General features: G+C 45.2%; 1 protein-coding gene across 4 annotated transcripts in view; it reads left to right on the top strand.

Annotated features, from left to right (window-relative positions):
* The window catches only part of LOC137324798 (prominin-1-A-like), a 168,329-nt gene that overhangs the window by 87,473 nt on the left and 61,356 nt on the right, over positions 1 to 19,500 (top strand). For all 4 annotated transcript variants that reach the window (XR_010963722.1, XR_010963723.1, XM_067989519.1 and 1 more), the window contains exons 7-8: positions 16,309 to 16,526; positions 17,199 to 17,273. Coding sequence is in view for 2 of the 4 variants with exons in the window: in XM_067989519.1 (XP_067845620.1) it covers positions 16,309 to 16,526; positions 17,199 to 17,273 (293 nt within the window). In the remaining 2 variants the exon portion in view is untranslated. The remainder of the gene's footprint in view (positions 1 to 16,308; positions 16,527 to 17,198; positions 17,274 to 19,500) is intronic.

Here is a 19,500-nt window from a genome sequence, read left to right on the forward strand (position 1 = left end):
TTGCACTAGCAGCACTTCTGCAGGGTACACAACTGTTTGGGGCTGGGGGAAGACTCATTGGTACTTGAAAATTGAGCTGCACTACAAGGAAAACAATTTTGTTCAAAATAAAATTCAACTGTGGTTTCTTAGATAGTTTTCTATTAAAGGGAACATGCATGTTTACATTTCAGTTGAATATACGATGAGCTAATTGGTTTGTAAAGTTAGCTTCTGACTTTATAAGATTTAGGCATCTAAAGTTGTAAATGTAAAATAAAATTAAAATATAATTATATCTTCTATAATTTTCCACTTATTTCCATCAACTACCATGGCCACTCCAAATTAAAACATTATTGGGTTTAATATGGTTTTTGGAGGACTGGAAGAAAGAAATTTAAGATCATAATATTGCCTAGCAATTCTAGTATATTAGTTGAAGAGAAGAAACTGTATTCAAGAAAAGGGCATGTGATTAAACCACCAGAGGCAAAGGTGGTTTGGAGATGTCAAAGTGCATTTAAGAAAAACACATGAAATTTATTTCTTCTTTCTTTGAAATGAATGAAACTCTCTGTAAACGTTACTTAAAAAACATGAAACGCACAGCTTTGAAATTTATCTGGGTATCCTAACAGTGACCCCTTCTGGCAGTCAGAGAACTACAATTGAAAAGATGTCCAATTTGTGTGGAAAGTTACCTCTGCTGAAAACTTTTATGACTTAAATTTCTGTAATGAAGCTGTGAAAATGAGCTGCCAACACCTGTAGTCTGAATTTTCCTCATTCACCAATACATTTTTTCAACTCCTAAAGACAGTGACTTGTGCTGCTGTGTTGTTCCATAACTGGCGTTGACCTTGGATAGCATGCCGAACTTGCCATTGTTTCATTGACAGTGTGTACTGTCAATCTATTAATGCGTGGATCAGGGGAGGAGAGGGTTGCGGTTGATCCCAAGCCAGTCCCTGCCCAATGTGCACACATTCCAATAGAGATTGCAAGAGTGAAACGGTGAAGGAAATGTTAACTGATTTGATTTCCTCAATGTTGTTCTGGCTGGGATCAGCTGATTCTGTACAGACCAAGAATCAAACCTGGGATCTTGCTGGTCTATATAAGCCAGCATAACACTCGGTAGGGTGCTTTTTTAATTTTGTTTAAGCACTGCAATGTTACTTGATTTACTCAAACTAAATCATAGTAATTTGGAGTGTACCAAGTGCTTAGAAAAGCTAGGGCACCTGACAACTCTTAACAGGCAGAAATAAACCCATTTCCTGCTGCTGTTCTACATTGTTTTCTATTGTTATCTTTCTTTGCTTCATTTTTTTTCCTTACCTTAAAGTGACAGTGGAAAGGGCTATCAAAGGTAACTTCAACATCAAATGTGTGAAGTCTTGAATGCATGTTTGTTTTTGGTCTTTTGTTGATCTCTTCTGTCTATTGGTTCAACCCATACCTAATTGTTGTACTTGGCTTTACTGTGGATTTTACCCCTTGGCTAGACATACATTTAAATCAGCTGCTTGGAAATTATTTGTCTGCATAAAATCCACCAACGAATAAGAGTTCGAGTTTAATATTTTTTTAAAAATGCTTTTCTAATGCTCTTTTAAAGATTTTTCTTCAAAAACTTTTATCAACCTTTTGAATATTGAATTGTTGTCGCTCTTCAAAAGCGGTCCTCCAAAAGTATAAAAATAACCAAGAAAGTTCTAGATAAACCTGTTTAAAAAGCAGATGAAATTAAAGTAAATCAAATACAAGAGAATTCTGTATTCAGTTTTAGAAAAATGCAGAATGTAAAAAAAAATCTGAGGGAAATGGTTCAGAGGTTCTCAGTCCCAGAATGTTCACGTTTTGTGGGTTTTTTTTGTAATGTCTAGTGTTGCAGTGCCAGATTCTCACCTTGCATGTTGAAAGACTCGCAAATAGAGGGCCATCTAGAGGTGGAGAATCAGTACTGCACATTTCAGTTTATTTTCCAGGGACCTTGACGGGGACTGATTTCTGCAGCTTCTGACCTAGCAACAACAACAACAGTGCACAGGCAACACATCACTGCTCCTTGAAATGGTTCTTTAAAATCTTTAATTGGAAACTTAGTTATAATTATTAACTGAAGATTACTCAAAATTTAGAAGAAATTACCTATCTAGAAAAATGGCTTCCTGGCTCATCGAATCAGAGAGTTATGGCATAGAAGGAGGCCATTCGGTCCATCGTGTCCGTTCCGGCCAAAAAAGAGCTATCCAGCTTTAATCCCACTTGCCGGCACTTGGTCTGTAGCCCTGTAGGTTACGGCACTTCAAGTGCACATCCAAGTACTTTTTAAATGAGTTGAGGGTGACTGCCTCTACCACCCTTTCAGGCAATGTGTTTCAGACCCCCACCACCCTCTGGTTGAAAAAAATTCTCCTCAGCTCCCCTCTAATCCTTCTACCAATTACTTTAAATCTATGGCCCCTGGTCACTGACCATTATACTAAGGGAAATAGGTCCTTCCTATCCACTCTTTCTTGGCCCTGTATAATTTTATACACTTCAATTAAATCACCCCTCAGTCTCCTCTGTTCCATTGAAAACGACCCCAGCCTATCCAATCTTTCCTCTTGGCTAAAATTCTCCAGTCCTGGTGACATCCTTGTAAATCTCCTCTGTACCCTCTCTAGTGCAATCACATCTTTCCTGTAATGTGGTGACCAGAACTGTACGCAGTACTCAAACTGTGGCTTAACTAGTATTCTATACAGTTCCAGCATAACCTCACTGCTCTTATATTCTATGCCTCGGCTAATAAAGGAAAGTATCCTGTATGCCTTTTTAACCACCTTATCTACCTGTCCTGCCTTCAGGGATCTGTGGAAATGCACTTCAAGATCCCTCTGTCCCTCTACACCTCTCAGTATCCTTCCATTTATTGTGTGATCCCTTGCCTTGTTTGTCCTCCCCAAGTACATTACCTCACACTTCTCCGGATTGAATTCCATTTGTCACTTTTCTGCCCACCTAACCAGTCCATTGATATCTTCCTGCAGTCGATTGATATCTTCCTGCAGTCTACAGCTTTCCTCCTCACTTTCAACCACAAGGCCAGTTTTTGTATCATCTGCAAACTTAATCATGCCCTTCACGTTTAAGTCTAAATCATTAATATATACCACAAAAAGCAAGGGTTCTAGTACCAAACCCTATGGAACCCCACTGGAAACAGCCTTCCAGCCACAACAACACCCATCAACCATTACCCTTTGCTTCCTGCTACTGAGCGCATTTTGGATCCAGCTAGCCACTTTCCCTTGGATCCCATTGGCTTTTACTTTTCTGACCAGTCTGCCATGTGTCAAAAGCCTTGCTAAAATCCATGTAGACTGCATCAACTGCGCTACCCTCATCGACCCTCGTTACCTCCTCAAAAAATTCAACCAAGTTAGTCAGACACGACTTTCCCTTAACAAATCCACGCTGACTGTCTATGATTAATCCGTGCCTTTCTAAATGATGATTTATACCATCCCTCAGAATTGTTTTCATTAATTTGCACGCCACCAAGGTTAGACTGACGAGCCTGTAATTTCTCGGTCAATCCTTTTCTCCCTTTTTAAATAACGGTACAACATAAGCAGTCCTCCAATCCTCCGGCGCCATGGCTGTAGCCAAAGAAGATTGGAAAATGATGGTCAGAGCTTCTGCTATTTCCTCCCCTGCTTCTCTTAACAGCCTGGGATACGTTTCATCCGGGCCTGGCAATTTATCTACTTTCAAAGATGCTAATCCCCTTAATATTTCCTCCTTCACTATGTTTATCCCATCCAATATTTCACACTCCTACTCCTCAACGACAATGTCTGCATCGTCCCCCTCTTTTGTGAAGACAGATGCAAAATCTTCATTAAGAACCATACTCACATCTTCTGCCTCCACACAAAGGTTACCTTTTTGGTCTCTAATAGGCCCTACTCTTTCTTTAGTTATCCTCTTGCTCTTTATGTATTTATAATACATTTTTGGGTTTTCCTTGATTTTACTTGTCAGTAGTTTTTCATGCCTTCTCTTTGCTTTCCTAATCTTTTTTAATTTCACCTCTGCACTTCTTATACTCCTCTACGCTTTCTGCAGTATTGAGCTCTTGGTGTCTGACATAAACTTCCCTTTTTTGCCTTATCTTACCCTGTATGCCCCTTGACATCAGGGGCTCTAGATTTGGCAGTCCCACCCTTTTTCTTTGTGGGAACATATTTGCTCTGAACCCTCACTATCTTCCCCCTTGAATGCCTCCCACTGTTCTGACACTGATTTACCTTCAAGTAGCTGTTTCCAGTCCACTTTTGCTAAATCACTTCTCAGCTCACTAAAATTTGCCTTTCCCCAATTGAGAACTTTTATAAGAACACATAAGAACATAAGAAATAGGAGCAGGAGTAGGCCAATCGGCCCCTCGAGCCTGCTCCGCCATTCAATAAGATCATGGCTGATCTGATCCTAACCTCAAATCTAAATTCATGTCCAATTTCCTGCCCGCTCCCCATAACCCCTAATTCCCTTTACTTCTAGGAAACTGTCTATTTCTGTTTTAAATTTATTTAATGATGTAGCTTCCCGGGGCAGCAAATTCCACAGACCTACTACCCTCTGAGTGAAGAAGTTTCTCCTCATCTCAGTTTTGAAAAAGCAGCCCCATATTCTAAGATTATGCCCCCTCGTTCTAGTTTCACCTATCCTTGGGAACATCCTTACCGCATCCACCCGATCAAGCCCCTTCACAATCTTATTTGTTTCTCATTCTTCTGAACTCCAATGAGTAGAGTCCCAATCTACTCAACCTCTCCTCATATGTCCGCCCCCTCATCCCCGGGATTAGCCGAGTGAACCTTCTTTGTACTGCCTCGAGAGCAAGTATGTCTTTTCTTAAGTATGGAGACCAAAACTGTATGCAGTATTCCAGGTGCGGTCTCACCTTATATAACTGCAGCAATATCTCCCTGTTTTTATATTCTATCCCCCTAGCAATAAAAGCCAACATTCCGTTGGCCTTCTTGATCACCTGCATACTAACTTTTTGATTTTCTTACACCAGGACCCCCAGATCCCTTTGTACTGCAGTACTTTCCAGTTTCTTGCCATTGAGATAATAACTTGCTCTCTGATTTTTCCTGCCAAAGTGCATAACCTCACATTTTCCAATATTGTATTGCATCTGCCAAATCTCCGCCCACTCACCCAGCCTGTCTATATCCCCTTGTCGGTTTTTTATGTCCTCCTCACTCTCTACTTTCCCTCCCATCTTTGTATCATCTGCAAACTTTGATATGTTACACTCGGTTCCCTCCTCCAAATCGTTAATATAGATTGTAAAGAGTTGGGGACCCAGCACCGACCCCTGCGGAACACCACTGGCTACTGGTTGCCAGTCCGAGAATGAACCATTCCCAACTCTCTGCTTCCTGTTAGATAACCAATCCTCCACCCATGCCAGAATATCACCCCCAATCCAGTGATTCTTTATCTTGAGCAATAATCTTTTGTGGCACCTTGTCGAATGCCTTCTGGAAGTTTAAATACACCACGCCCACTGGTTCCCCTTTATCCACCCTGTACGTTATGACCTCAAAGAACTCAAGCAAATTTGTCAGACATGACTTCCCCTTCGTAAAGCCATGCTGACTTTGTCCTATTAAATTATGTTTATCCAAATGTTCTGCTACTGTCTCCTTAATAGACTCCCAAATTTTACCCACCACAGATGTTAGGCTAACTGGTCTATAATTTCCAGCCTTCTGCCTACTACCCTTTTTAAATAAGGGTGTTACATTAGCAGTTTTCCAATCTGCTGGGACCTTTGCCGAGTCCAGAGAAGCATCCACAATCCCTACTGCCACTTCCCCTTCCCTCAAGACCCTAGGATGTAAGCCATCAGGTCCAGGGGATTTATCCGCCTTGAGTCCCATTAATTTACTGAGTACCAATTCCTTAGTGATTTTAATCGTATTTAGCTCCTCCCCCCCAGAGCCCCCTGTTTGTCCAGTGTTGGGATATTCTTAGTGTCCTCTACCGTAAAGACTGAAACAAAATATTTGTTCAGCATTTTTGCCATCTCCATGTTTCCCACCATTAATTTCCCGGTCTCATCCTCTAAGGGACCTACGTTTGCCTTAGCCACCCTTTTTCTTTTTATATAACTGTAGAAACTCTTGCTATCTGTTTTTATATTTTTTGCTAATTTATTTTCATAATCTATCTTCCCTTTCTTAATCAATCATAGAATCATAGAAGTTACAACATGGAAACAGGCCCTTCGGCCCAACATGTCCATGTCGCCCAGTTTATACCACTAAGCTAGTCCCAATTGCCTGCACTTGGCCCATATCCCTCGATACCCATCTTCCCCATGTAACTGTCCAAATGCTTTTTAAAAGACAAAATTGTACCCGCCTCGACTACTGCCTCTGGCAGCTCGTTCCAGACACTCACCACCCTTTGAGTGAAAAAATTGCCCCTCTGGATCCTTTTGTATCTCTCCCCTCTCACCTTAAATCTGTGCCCCCTCGTTATAGACTCCCCTACCTTTGGGAAAAGATTTTGACTATCGACCTTATCTATGCCCCTCATTATTTTATAGACTTCTATAAGATCACCCCTTAACCTCCTACTCTCCAGGGAAAAAAGTCCCAGTCTGTCTAACCTCTCCCTGTAAGTCAAACCATCAAGTCCCGGTAGCATCCTAGTAAATCTTTTCTGCACTCTTTCTAGTTTAATAATATCCTTTCTATAATAGGGTGACCAGAACTGTACACAGTACTCCAAGTGTGGCCTCACCAATGCCCTGTACAACTTCAACAAGACATCCCAACTCCTGCATTCAATGTTCTGACCAATGAAACCAAGCATGCTGAATGCCTTCTTCACCACCCTATCCACCTGTGACTCCACTTTCAAGGAGCTATGAATCTGTACTCCTAGATCTCTTTGTTCTATAACTCTCCCCAACGCCCGACCATTAACGGAGTAGGTCCTGGCCCGATTCGATCTACCAAAATGCATCACCTCACATTTATCTAAATTAAACTCCATCTGCCATTCATCGGCCCACTGGCCCAATTTATCAAGATCCCGTTGCAATCCTAGATAACCTTCTTCACTGTCCACAATGCCACCAATCTTGGTGTCATCTGCAAACTTACTAACCATGCCTCCTAAATTCTCATCCAATTCATTAATATAAATAACAAATAACAGCGGACCCAGCACCGATCCCTGAGGCACACCGCTGGACAGTTTGAAAAACAACCCTCGACAACCACCCTCTGTCTTCTGTCGTCAAGCCAATTTTGTATCCAATTGGCTACCTCACCTTGGATCCCATGAGATTTAACCTTATGTAACAACCTACCATGCGGTACCTTGTCAAATGCTTTGCTGAAGTCCATGTAGACCACGTCTACTGCACAGCCCTCATCTATCTTCTTGGTTACCCCTTCAAAAAACTCAATCATATTCGTGAGACATGATTTTCCTCTCACAAAACCATGCTGACTGTTCCTAATTAGTCCCTGCCTCTCCAAATGCTTGTAGATCCTGTCCCTCAGAATACCCTCTAACAACTTACCCACTACAGATGTCAGGCTCACTGGTCTGTAGTTCCCAGGCTTTTCCCTGCCGCCCTTCTTAAACAAAGGCACAACATTTGCTACCCTCCAATCTTCAGGCACCTCACCTGTAGCGGTGGATGATTCAAATATCTCTGCGAGGGGACCCGCAATTTCCTCCCTAACCTCCCTTAACGTCCTGGGATACATTTCATCAGGTCCCGGAGATTTATCTACCTTGATGCGCGTTAAGACTTCCAGCACCTCCCTCTCTGTAATATGTACACTCCTCAAGACATCACTATTTATTTCCCCAAGTTCCCTAACATCCATGCCTTTCTCAACCGTAAATACCGATGTGAAATATTCATTCAGGATCTCACCCATATCTTGTGGTTCCGCACATAGATGACCTTGTTGATCCTTAAGAGGCCCTACTCTCTCCCTAGTTACCCTTTTGCCCTTTATGTATTTGTAGAAGCTCTTTGGATTCACCTTTGCCTGATCTGCCAAAGCAATCTCATATCCCCTTTTTGCCCTCCTGATTTCTCTCTTAACTCTACTCCGGCAATCTCTATACTCTTCAAGGGATCCACTTGATCCCAGCTGCCTATGCATGTCATATGCCTCCTTCTTCTTTTTGACGAGTGCCTCAATCTCCCGAGTCATCCAAGGTTCCCTACTTCTACCAGCCTTGCCCTTCACTTTATAAGGAATGTGCTTACCCTGAACCCTGGTTAACACACTTTTGAAAGCCTCCCACTTACCAGACGTCCCTTTGCCTGCCAACAGACTCTCCCAATCAACTTCTGAAAGTTCCTGTCTAATACCATCAAAATTGGCCTTTCCCCAATTTAGAATTTTAACTTTTGGGCCAGACCTATCCTTCTCCATAGCTATCTTAAAACTAATGGAATTATGATCACTGGTCCCAAAGTGATCCCTCACTAACACTTCTGTCACCTGCCCTTCCTTATTTCCCAAGAGGAGGTCAAGTTTTGCCCCCTCTCTAGTCGGGCCATCCACATACTGAATGAGAAATTCCTCCTGAATACACTCAACAAATTTCTCTCCATCCAAGCCCCTAATGCTATGGCTGTCCCAGTCAATGTTGGGAAAGTTAAAGTCCCCTACTATTACCACCCTATTTTTCTTGCAGCTGTCTGTAATCTCCTTACATATTTGCTCCTCAATTTCCCGTTGACTATTTGGGGGTCTGTAGTACAATCCTATCAAAGTGATCTCTCCCTTCTTATTTTTCAGTTCTACCCATATGGACTCAGTGGGCGAACCCTCGGATATATCCCCTCTCACTACTGCCGTGATGTTCTCCCTAATCAAGAACGCAACTCCCCCTCCTCTCTTACCTCCTGCTCTATCTTTCCTATAGCATCTGTACCCTGGAACATTGAGCTGCCAGTCCTGCCCCTCCCTTAGCCATGTTTCAGTAATAGCTATAACATCCCAGTCCCATGTACCCATCCATGCCCTGAGTTCATCTGCCTTGCCCATCAGACTTCTTGCATTGAAATAAATGCAGTTTAATCTAGACTTCCCTTGGTCTTTGCCCTGCTTTCTCAGACCATCTGTCCGGTCATGTTCTGTACACTCTCCCTTACTGCGTTTTGTTTCTGTCACCACTTTATTTCCCACTGACTTCCTGCATCGGTTCCCATCCCCCTGCCACATTAGTTTAAACCCTCCCCAACAGCACTGGCAAACACTCCCCCTAGGACATTGGTTCCAGTCCTGCCCAGATGCAGACCGTCCAATTTGTACTGGTCCCACCTCCCCCAGAACCGGTTCCAATGGCCCAGGAATTTGAATCCCTCCAGCTTGCACCATCTCTCAAGCCACGTATTCATCTTAGCTATCCTGTCATTCCTACTCTGACTAACCCGTGGCACTGGTAGCAATCCTGAGATTACTACCTTTGAGGTCCGACTCTTTAGTTTAACTCCTAACTCACTAAATTCAGCTTGTAGGACCTCATCCTGTTTTTTACCTATATCGTTGGTGCCTATATGCACCACGACAACTGGCTGTTCACCCTCCCCCTCCAGAATGTCCTGCAGCCGCTCCGAGACATCCTTGACCCTTGCACCAGGGAGGCAACATACCATCCTGGAGTCTCGGTTGCGTCCGCAGAAACGCCTGTCTATTCCCCTTACAATCGAGTCCCCTATCACGATAGCTCTGCCACTCTTTTTCCTGCCCTCCTGTGCAGCAGAGCCAGCCACGGTGCCATGAACCTGGCCACTGCCACCTTCCCCTGGTGAGCCATCTCCCCCAACAGTATCCAAAACGGTATACCTGTTTTGGAGGGAGATGACCGCAGGGGACCCCTGCACTGCCTTCCTACTCTTCCTCTGTCTGTTGGTCACCCATTCACTATCTCCCTCAGTAATTTTTATCTGCGGTGTGACCAACTCACTGAACGTGCTATCCACGACTTTCTCAGCATCGCGGATGCTCCAAAGTGAATCCATCCGCAGCTCCAGAGCCGTCAAGCGGTCAAACAATAGCTGCAGCTGGACACACTTCCCGCAGGTGAAGGAATCAGGGATACAGGAAGGAGCCCTGAATTCCCACATCCCACAAGAGGAACATGACACGGCGCTGGGATCTCCTGCCATGACTTAACCCTTAAATTAGCTTAAGAACAACTACAATGTCAAGAGAAAAAAAAAGGAAAGAAAAACTACTTACCACTCCCTTTAAGGAGTTTACTCCTTTAAATTGTTCTCAATTTAGAGAATGTTAACTACACTAGGGACTTTGATTCACTAAAAAATAAACGCTACTTCCTATAAGACCTGCAGACCTTCCCTTTCCTTTTACTTCAGTTACTGTAGATAAGTAGAAATACTCACCTGAACCTACTCACCAATCAGGTGCCTCCCCTGATCTGATTCCTGACGTCACTTCGAACTCGGTCGCAGCTCCGCTCGGCTCGGCTCCTCTCAGCTGTTCTCAGCGCTCTGAAATCCCGCCTTTTATCGGACGCTCCCTCCGCTCGGCTCGGCTCCTCTCAGCTGTTCTCAGCGCTCTGAAATCCCGCCTTTTATCGGACGCTCCCTCCGCTCGGCTCGGCTCCTCTCAGCTGTTCTCAGCGCTCTGAAATCCCGCCTTTTATCGGACGCTCCCTCCGCTCGGCTCGGCTCCTCTCAGCTGTTCTCAGCGCTCTGAAATCCCGCCTTTTATCGGACGCTCCCTCCGCTCGGCTCGGCTCCTCTCAGCGCTCCTTTAGTTACTTTTTGCTGTCTTTTGAAGACTTTTGAAGACTTCCCAATCGTCTATCCTCCCACTAAGTTTGGCTACCTTATGTCCTTGTTTTTAGTCGGATACTATCCTTAATTTCTTTACTTAGCCACAGATGGCTGTCATTTCTTTTACACCCTTTTTTCCTCAGTGGAATATATTTCTTTTGAAAGTTGAAAAATAACTCCTTAAATGAACACCACTGCTCATGTACCATCTTACCCTTTAATCTATTTACTCCTGTTCTATATTTGCCTTTTCCATAACTATGCTAAATCTAATTGAATTATGTTCACTACCACCAAAATGCTCTCCCACTGATGCTCCTTCCACCTGCCCAGCTTCATTCCCGAAAACGAAGTCCAGAACTGCCCCCTCTCTCGTTGGGCTTGCTACATGGGGGCAGCGGGGGGCTTCTAAAATCATAGAAATCCATAGCGGGCTCTGAGCCTGGCTCTAACCCGCTGACTTCCAGGTTCCCCGGTGATGCGACCGGATGCGCGTACGCCTCCCGAATGCGGGAATCCCACTGGCAATTAAAGCCGGCGGGATGATGATCTACATACTTGTACATAAAGTTAAAGTACTTGAGATACCTGATTGAGTAGACATTTTGAAGGAACCTCAGTGTGTTTCACATGCTGTGGGAAACACGCCCTGTTGCAACAGACGTGTTTCAGCCCGTAGGCAGTGGGAGATGCAAATGAGTATTTGACAGGTGGGGAGTAAACCTCATTTATTGCAGCAGAGCATTCCGTCACTTCAGACAAAGTTTTGGCTGCAAGACATTTTTGTTTCCACTCAAAATTCTTACTTTCCACCCAAAACTCTGCTGTGCAAACATATTTACCTACTTTGCGGACCCCCTCAAACTCTCACAGTCAGGATGGGGGGCGCGCCATGGCTGCATTCATCACTTCATCCGAGGACGAGCAACATCACCAGCCTTGCCAGGCACGGCGTCCACCTCCGCCACTTGGAGCTCCACAACACAGTGCTGCGCCACAGACACCTGCACAAGAGCACGGAGGGCAACAGAGAGAGCGACGTTGCAGGAGTCATAACCCTCGCAACGGGGTCTACAGACCGAAGCTCATCTTCCTGGACCTATCTGAGGAGCAGTGCAAATGGAGGGTCAGAGTCAGTCGCCAGGTAGTCGCAGACATCTGCAGCCTCCTTCATGTCGAGCTGCTCCCAGCTGGGCCGAGCAGCATCTCCTTACCTGTCGCTGTCAAAGTCACCACTGCCCTCAACTTCTTCACCTCCGGATCATTCCAGGGTACCACTGGGATCATCGCTGGGGTCTCTGTCGTCTGCACATAAGGCAGGTCACCGACAGTTTGTTTCGCAGGGCCTCGCACTACGTCAACTTCCCCATGGACGACCTCAGCGAGACGGAGAGGGCAGTGGGATTCCATGCTGTGGCTGGCTTCCCATGGGTGCAGGGTGTAATCGAATGCACCCATCTAGCAATACGAGCACCTTCACCGAACCAGGACTGTTCATGAACAGGAAGGGCTATCACTCCATCAACACTCAGCTCATTTGTGACCACCACAAGAGATTCCTTCACGTGTGAGCCAGATACCCTGGCAGCTGCCACAACTCCTTCATCCTCTGGGAGTCCAACATCGCGTCCCTCTTCCATGCACCGAACACCCGCAAGGGTTGGCTCCTCAGGGACAAGGGATACCCCCTACACACGTGGCTCATGACACTTCTGAGGAACCCCACCACCGAGCCACAGCGTCAATATAATGACAGCACATCGCCATCAGGTCGACAATTGAGCATGATATAGGGCTGCTCAAGATGCGCTTCAGGTGCCTTGATCGTTCTGGGGAGTGCTTCAATATGCACCAGATAGAGTGGGACGCATTATAGTCGTGTGTTGTGCCCTGCACAATATGGCACAACAGAGAGGGGTGCCGCTTGAGAATGCCCCATCCACATCTGCCACCCACATTGAGGAGGAGAAGGAGGAGCAATCCATGGGCAGAACAGCGGCTCACCTGGCTGTTCATGACGCCAGGGAATCACTGATATGTGAACATTTCTCCTAACATCAGACAGTGTGAAGACTCCAGTCCTCGCCACCTGGATCGAGCAGCGGCCACACCAGCCCCCCGCCCGCCCCCCCCCCCCCCCCCCCCGGCACAAAATAGTCCTGCAATTACACATACACCCACTGTGGAGTGACCCAATGGGTGACATCAAGTGTGGGCATTCATGGTGAACCTCATGAAAGGGCCTTATTACAGAAGCCAGTCAAGAATGGCCAAGGCGTGGCAGTAGTGGTGACAATAATAATATTTAATGTGCGTTTAACAAAAAGCAAATATAAATAAAAAAAACATGACCAACCATCAAACACCCATGTGCATCCCTTTTGTGCTTACAAAACCTTCACCTTTCACTTCTGACTACTTCTATGTGGTGCATCATCTGTGGCTGCAGCAGAGGTAGTGGCAGGTTGCTCTTGTTCATGCCCTGACCGATTAAGTGCTTTGAGCATATGCCCTCTGGGTTTCGGTGCCCATGAGGGCCCCTCCAAAGACTGTTCCACCTGCACCTGTGCAGGGGCAGACTTGGCCACCTGGAGAGGAGGCAGCATTGCAGGTACTGGTTGAGAGGGGGGCAACGGGTGAGACGTGGGAGTGCTTTGAGTGGCATCCCCATTTCCATGTCCCCTTTCGCCGTCATCCCTCCCCGGGCCAGGCCCACACCACTCCTACCACTTTGCTGGACGACAGTTTGGAGGACACGTGTGAAGCCTTGTAAGGCCAGTGCTAGAATACCTGCCTGCCTGTTTAAGGCGGCAGAATGTTGTTCACCCTGAGTCAGAATGGCCGTTGTCAGGGCCTGAGTGGACTCATTTGTGAGCCGAGTTTGAAGCTCCATGGAGGCTAGCCTTCCCTCCATCGCAGACATTCCCGCACTTACCCGCGACACGATCTGAGATACCCTCACGTCCCTGTGACAGTAGCTCAGAGATTCCCTCCCTTACCTGTGCCGCCATTCCACTCATGCGGGAGTTCAACTCCTCCATCCTCTGCGCGATTGTGGAGAGTGCGCGTGGCACCTGCTCCAGCACCTCACAAATGTGCTGCACCCCCTGGAATGTTCTCCTTTTATTAGATGGCCCCCAGGGTCCAGCATCTGTGTCCAGCTGAGCAGAGCCTGGAGAAGAGTGCTTCCACCGACACGGACTCTCCACAGCTGCCCCTATCACCAGTGTCTGCTCATGCTCACGTGTGTGGTAACTCACCATGTGAGACCCCAACTAACTGCGGACGGGGACCCACCGAGGTGTGTGTATCTGCGCTGGTGGCTGTCTCGCTCAGATGTGACGGTGCACCCTCAGAGGCCAATAGGTCCTCTGAGGAATCAGCCTCCGCCGTCACAGGGGTCGCTAAAGGCTCTGTGAGAGAACAGAAGGCAATATTAAGCATGAAGACAGATGTTGAGATGCTGAAGATGGCAAGGCATGTTAACATGAATTGATATTGTGAGTGCTGAATGTTAAAGTTCTGTCACCAGACGTTTGTTGGGTGCCAGCCTCGGCGTCCCCGACAGACAGGTACTCGAGGGTGCAGCTCAGCTCCAGCGCCTCCTGCTCCGTGTCTGTGAGTACGACTGCCTGCTGTGGCCCCCCTCCGGTCCTCACCCTCTCTTGTGCATTCTGGGCTCTCTTCTCCTATAAGGGGAGAAAGTAGAGAGGCGTGAGTGATGGTGACGTGGCCAACCGCTGAATGCATTGGTTTGGGTGCGGCTGACTGTGAAAGAGATGCATCAGAGGGTGAGTATGAGACAGGGCCATGACATTGAGGATTGGGTTGAGTGGTCGTGGTGGGGTGAGTACTGGGGAAGTGAGGAAGTGCAGGTAAGTTGAGGATGAGCTTTGAGTGGGTGTGAGGAGTGATGTGATAGAGCAATGTTGGCAGTGCAGAATGAATTGTGGGGTGGGGGTGGTGATGTGGAAGACGGTATGTAGGAGAATGAGTAAGTGCACTTACTTTGGCTGACCCAGTTATGTCATTGAATCGCTTCCTGCACTGGATCCAGGTGCGGGAGATGTTGCTGCTGCTGGTGATTTCCTCTGCCACCTCGAGCCAGGCCTTGGTGGCAGAGGCAAGCCACTTCCTCCCGTGCGCCGGGTAGAACACATCCCTCCTCACCCCATCCAGTAGCATCTGGAGTGAGGCATCACTGAATCTAGGAGCAGTCTTGCCCCTGTGCTGCTGCATTGTTCTATTTGGGTGTTTCCTCCAGGAGCAGCCATTGGAGGACTGCCCCTTTAAATAGAGCTCCTCCAGCTGACAGCCTTTGATACAGGTGCGCAGTCTGCCCGCCAAACCCAGAAGCCACGTTAAGTGGCTCCAATTTACCCATGATCGTGTGGGGAACGGACGGATTTTATCGGGCGGGTTACCCACGCGCCCAATCGCCCCTGCCTGCCTGCCCGCTAATATCGGGGCCATTGTGGCTAATTGGAGTGTGTATATTTAGCCATTATTGTAAAAGTAAAATTAAAATTTTAAATGAATACAGATCACCTTTCTATTTGAATAAATATATATTCTCTTGCTACTGAGATATAGAGATACAGTTCCTATGCAAAACTATGGAACAGCATAACTATCATTCAGGATATGTGAACTTTCTATCCTGGCTCTCTGTCTTTGAACCTGTTGCTAAAATTACTGTTTAAGCAATTAAAATATCTGTTGAAAAATAGAATCAATGCAAGGCCAGTATTTTTTAGTCGAGTCCTATTGGAGTGTATGTACTACTGGTTTTCTAAGAGGCCACTTTCGTCTGGATTTTGTGCAGTTTTTAGTCAAATGAGTTACAGCTGTATAATGAGTAAACACAGCTGTGAAGCAGTTGCTGAAGCATGAATTACCTGTGATCACTGCAGCATCATTATATATATTTCAATGAAGTTAATTTAGTTTTCTTGAGGTCTTGAAGATACTAAGATACTGTGTATAAGGTGAGCCACTTGTAAGATGACCCCTCCACAAATTACACCTCAAAAAATCCATGTAGTGGTGCGAGGAGGAGCGGAGCCAAAGCTGATAGGAATGCACTGAAATTATGGTGCTGCTGGATTCTCTGTTTGGAGAATATGCTCTGCTAGGAGAGAAACCCAAGGGAGAGTGTGACCTGTGTAGAAGATAATATCTCTCTCTCTCTCTCTCTCTCTCTCTCTCTCTCTCTCTCAACCCTGGTTTAAAGCCACAAGACATTAGTTTCCAGTCTTACACTTGCATATATCCAGTACAAAAAGACTTTCAATTTTTGAAAATCATATCTCTGCAAGCAGAAACAAAACATTATTTTCTACCTAAGAAGGATTTGCAAAATGCAAAGCTGAAATATGGTGGATTTTGTTCAGCCAGGTGACATCCAAGGTAAATTTTATTTTGGGCAGTAACTGGAATAATTTTTGATTACCTCTCTATATCCGCAGACATCGCAGAAACCAAGGAAGCTTTAGAGAATGTGAAGTCCTCACGTCAAACTTTAGACGAAACAACTACCAAACTTCAGGCAAACTTGACTGATGTACGAACAAGTCTGAACAACATACTGAATGATGCAGCCTGCAGAGTACCTAGAACTATTCCGTATTGTAATGACATCAGGGGTTCACTGGACTCTCTCAATATAAATGCAAACTTTAGTACGGTGAGATTTGTTTTGTTTAAATACACTTTCTTTCCTCACTCTTCTCTCCCCTCCCGCGCCCCCTCCCCCCACCAAATAACATGTTCAGATTTAAATTCATAACTTACTTTCCCCATGCCCCCTCTCCCTACTACTTACTTCCCACTGGTCATGAATTTACCACCTGAGCATAAACAAATCAGATATTCAAAAATGGGTAAGCCAATGACAGCATATGACTCCTGGGGAAATTTTAAAAAAAATGTTATTGAAAATTGATTTTATCTGCCCCTTGTCCCATTCCCAATCTGCAAATATTGTTCATGGGGGTAAAACAAAAATTTAGCAGCCTGATTTAATCAAATTAGAAACCTAAATGTAGCACCTGCAGCCTATGTTACTGTAAACAAAATTGTGTATATTGCTGTAGACTTTATAGTCTTTCCCATCTAAATGCAGATTGCAATTAAATTATAGTATCCACAAAGCTCAGTACTGTTTGAAATTAATTGTATTTTTGGTTTTAGTTGTATGCATTACAAAAATATTTCAAACTATTTACTCTTAACAGCATTGAAATCTGCACAATTCCTTTTTCCTTAGCATTTTACTTGGTAAGTTTTCTAATCGTTAAGCAATCATTATATTGTCACCTTTTTGAGCCACCTGAAATTTTGTTTTTGAATACTTAAGTTAAAAGATGTGGACTCTGAACTCACCAAAGTGAATGATGTACTGAAAACAGATTTTACAAACTTGATTTCCAAGGTAAGCAATGCTCCATTAACTTGGAACTTTTTAAATTCTAATTATATGTTATGCTGACCCTTCGGAGTTCTCCAGGCTGTTGTGCTCTTAAGGCTGGCACTTTTTAATTTCAACTAAATTCCAAAGTGTTGATTGTTACTACAGTATTGAAAATTGTATTCTACATGACAGATTCTGGGATTTCATCGTAGTACCATTGTATGGTACAGCACAGGTGGAGGCCATTCAGACCATCGTGGCTATGCCGGCTCTCTGAAAGAGTTATCCAATTAGTCCCACTCTCCTGCTCTTTCCCCATAGTCCTGTAAATGTTTTCCCTTCAAGTGTTTATCCAATTCCCTTTGTAATTTACTATTGAATCTGCTTCCTCCACCCTTTCAGGCAGTGCATTCCAGATCATAACAACTCGCTGCGTAAAAAAATGTTTCCTCATATCGCCTCTGGTTCTTTTGCCAATTACCTTAAATCTGTGTCCTCTGGTTATCGACCCTTCTGCCACTGAAAACAGTTTCTCATTTTTTGCTCTATCAAAACCGTTCATGATTTTGAACACCTCTATCAAATCTCCTCTTAACCTTCTCTACTCTAAGGAGAGCAACCCCAGCTTCTCCACTCTTTCCACATAACTGAAGTCCCTCATCCCTGGTACCATTCTAGTAAATCTCTTCCACACCCTCTCGTAGGCCTTGACATCCTTCCTAAAGTGTGGTGCCCAGAATTGAACACAATACTCCAGTTGAGCCCTAACTCATGTTTTATAGAGGTTTAGCATAACTTCCTTACTTTTGTACTCTATGCCTCTATTAATGAAGCCCAGGATCCCATATGCTTCTTTAACACTCTCAACTTGTCCTGCCACCTCTAGGTGTCTCTGTTCCTGCCCTTCCTTTAAAATTGTGTCATTTAGTTTATATTGCCTCTCCTTATTTCTACCAAAATGTATCACTTCACAACTTCTCTGCATTAAATTTCATCTGCCATGTGTCTGCCCATTTCACCAGTCTGTCTATGTCCTCCTGAAGTCTGTTAATATCCTCCTAACTGTTTACTACACTTGAGTTTTGTGTCAGCTCCAAACAATACTCAAGTCCAGGCTATTTAATGTATATCAAAAACAGCAGTGGTCCTAATACTGACTCTTGGGGAAAACCACTGTTGACTTCCCCCCAGTCCGAAAAACAATCGTTCACCTCTACCCTTTGCTTTCTGTTCTTACGCCAATTTTGCATCCACGCTGCCATTGTCCCTTTAATCCCATGGGCTTTAATTTTGTGCTCAAATCTATTATGTGGTACTTTATCAAATGCCTTTTGAAAGTCCATGTCCACAACATCAACCGCACTACCCTCATCAACCCTCTCCCTTACTTCATCGAAGAGCTCGGATCAAGTTAGTCAAATGCGAATTTCCATTAACAAATCTGTGCTGACTTTCATTTATTAGCCCATACTTTTCCAAGTGCCAATTAATTTTGTCCTGGATTAATGGGGGCTAAATTGGTTAACCCCCGAATCCGGGCGCAGGCATCGCAGTGCGCGATTGGCCCCCACCCGGTGGTTCCGATGCAGGCAGCACATGAGACTCGTGCTGCCTCATTTACCTGATTGAAACGCAGCAAGAAGGCTTAGCTGCGATGTTCTCACAAGCAGGGGGGCCAAATCTCGCGTTAGTTGCTTGCACGTCTCAAAGGCAGGCTGCACCATATATAAAAGTCCAAAATATAAGATACAGGTGACATCGCACGTGTAAAACATGGGTGCAGGTCCTGTCCCTATGTTTACAAACTGATGAGTTATGTTAAAACGTTGAATAAAGGTTGCGCACTACTAAATCCCACATCCTCCAATCTGCACGCCAGACCTCACCAATCTGCCGATCTGAGTTTGTACCAGGCTTGCGAGAGAGTGTGCACCAAGGTTCTCTGCTGGTACACTGGAGACCTTGGTGCAAAAGGTGGACAGAAAGTGGGGCATCCTATATCCGCAGGGGGGACAAGAGGCCCTCCAGACGTATGCTCAAGATTCAGTGGGAGGCAGTAGTGGATGGTCAATGCCAGGCCCATAGCACCACGAACATGGATGCAGTGCAGGAAGAAGTTCAATGCTTTGACACGAGTGGTCAAGGTGAGTGAGGTCAACTGTCAAGTGCAACTGCCAACTGCACCACTCGTCGCATTCACTGCTCCACACACTACATCCCCCATTACCCACATACCAACAAACGCTTT

The sequence above is a fragment of the Heptranchias perlo genome, chromosome 1 (assembly GCF_035084215.1).
Source record: "Heptranchias perlo isolate sHepPer1 chromosome 1, sHepPer1.hap1, whole genome shotgun sequence".
Lineage (NCBI taxonomy): Eukaryota > Metazoa > Chordata > Chondrichthyes > Hexanchiformes > Hexanchidae > Heptranchias > Heptranchias perlo.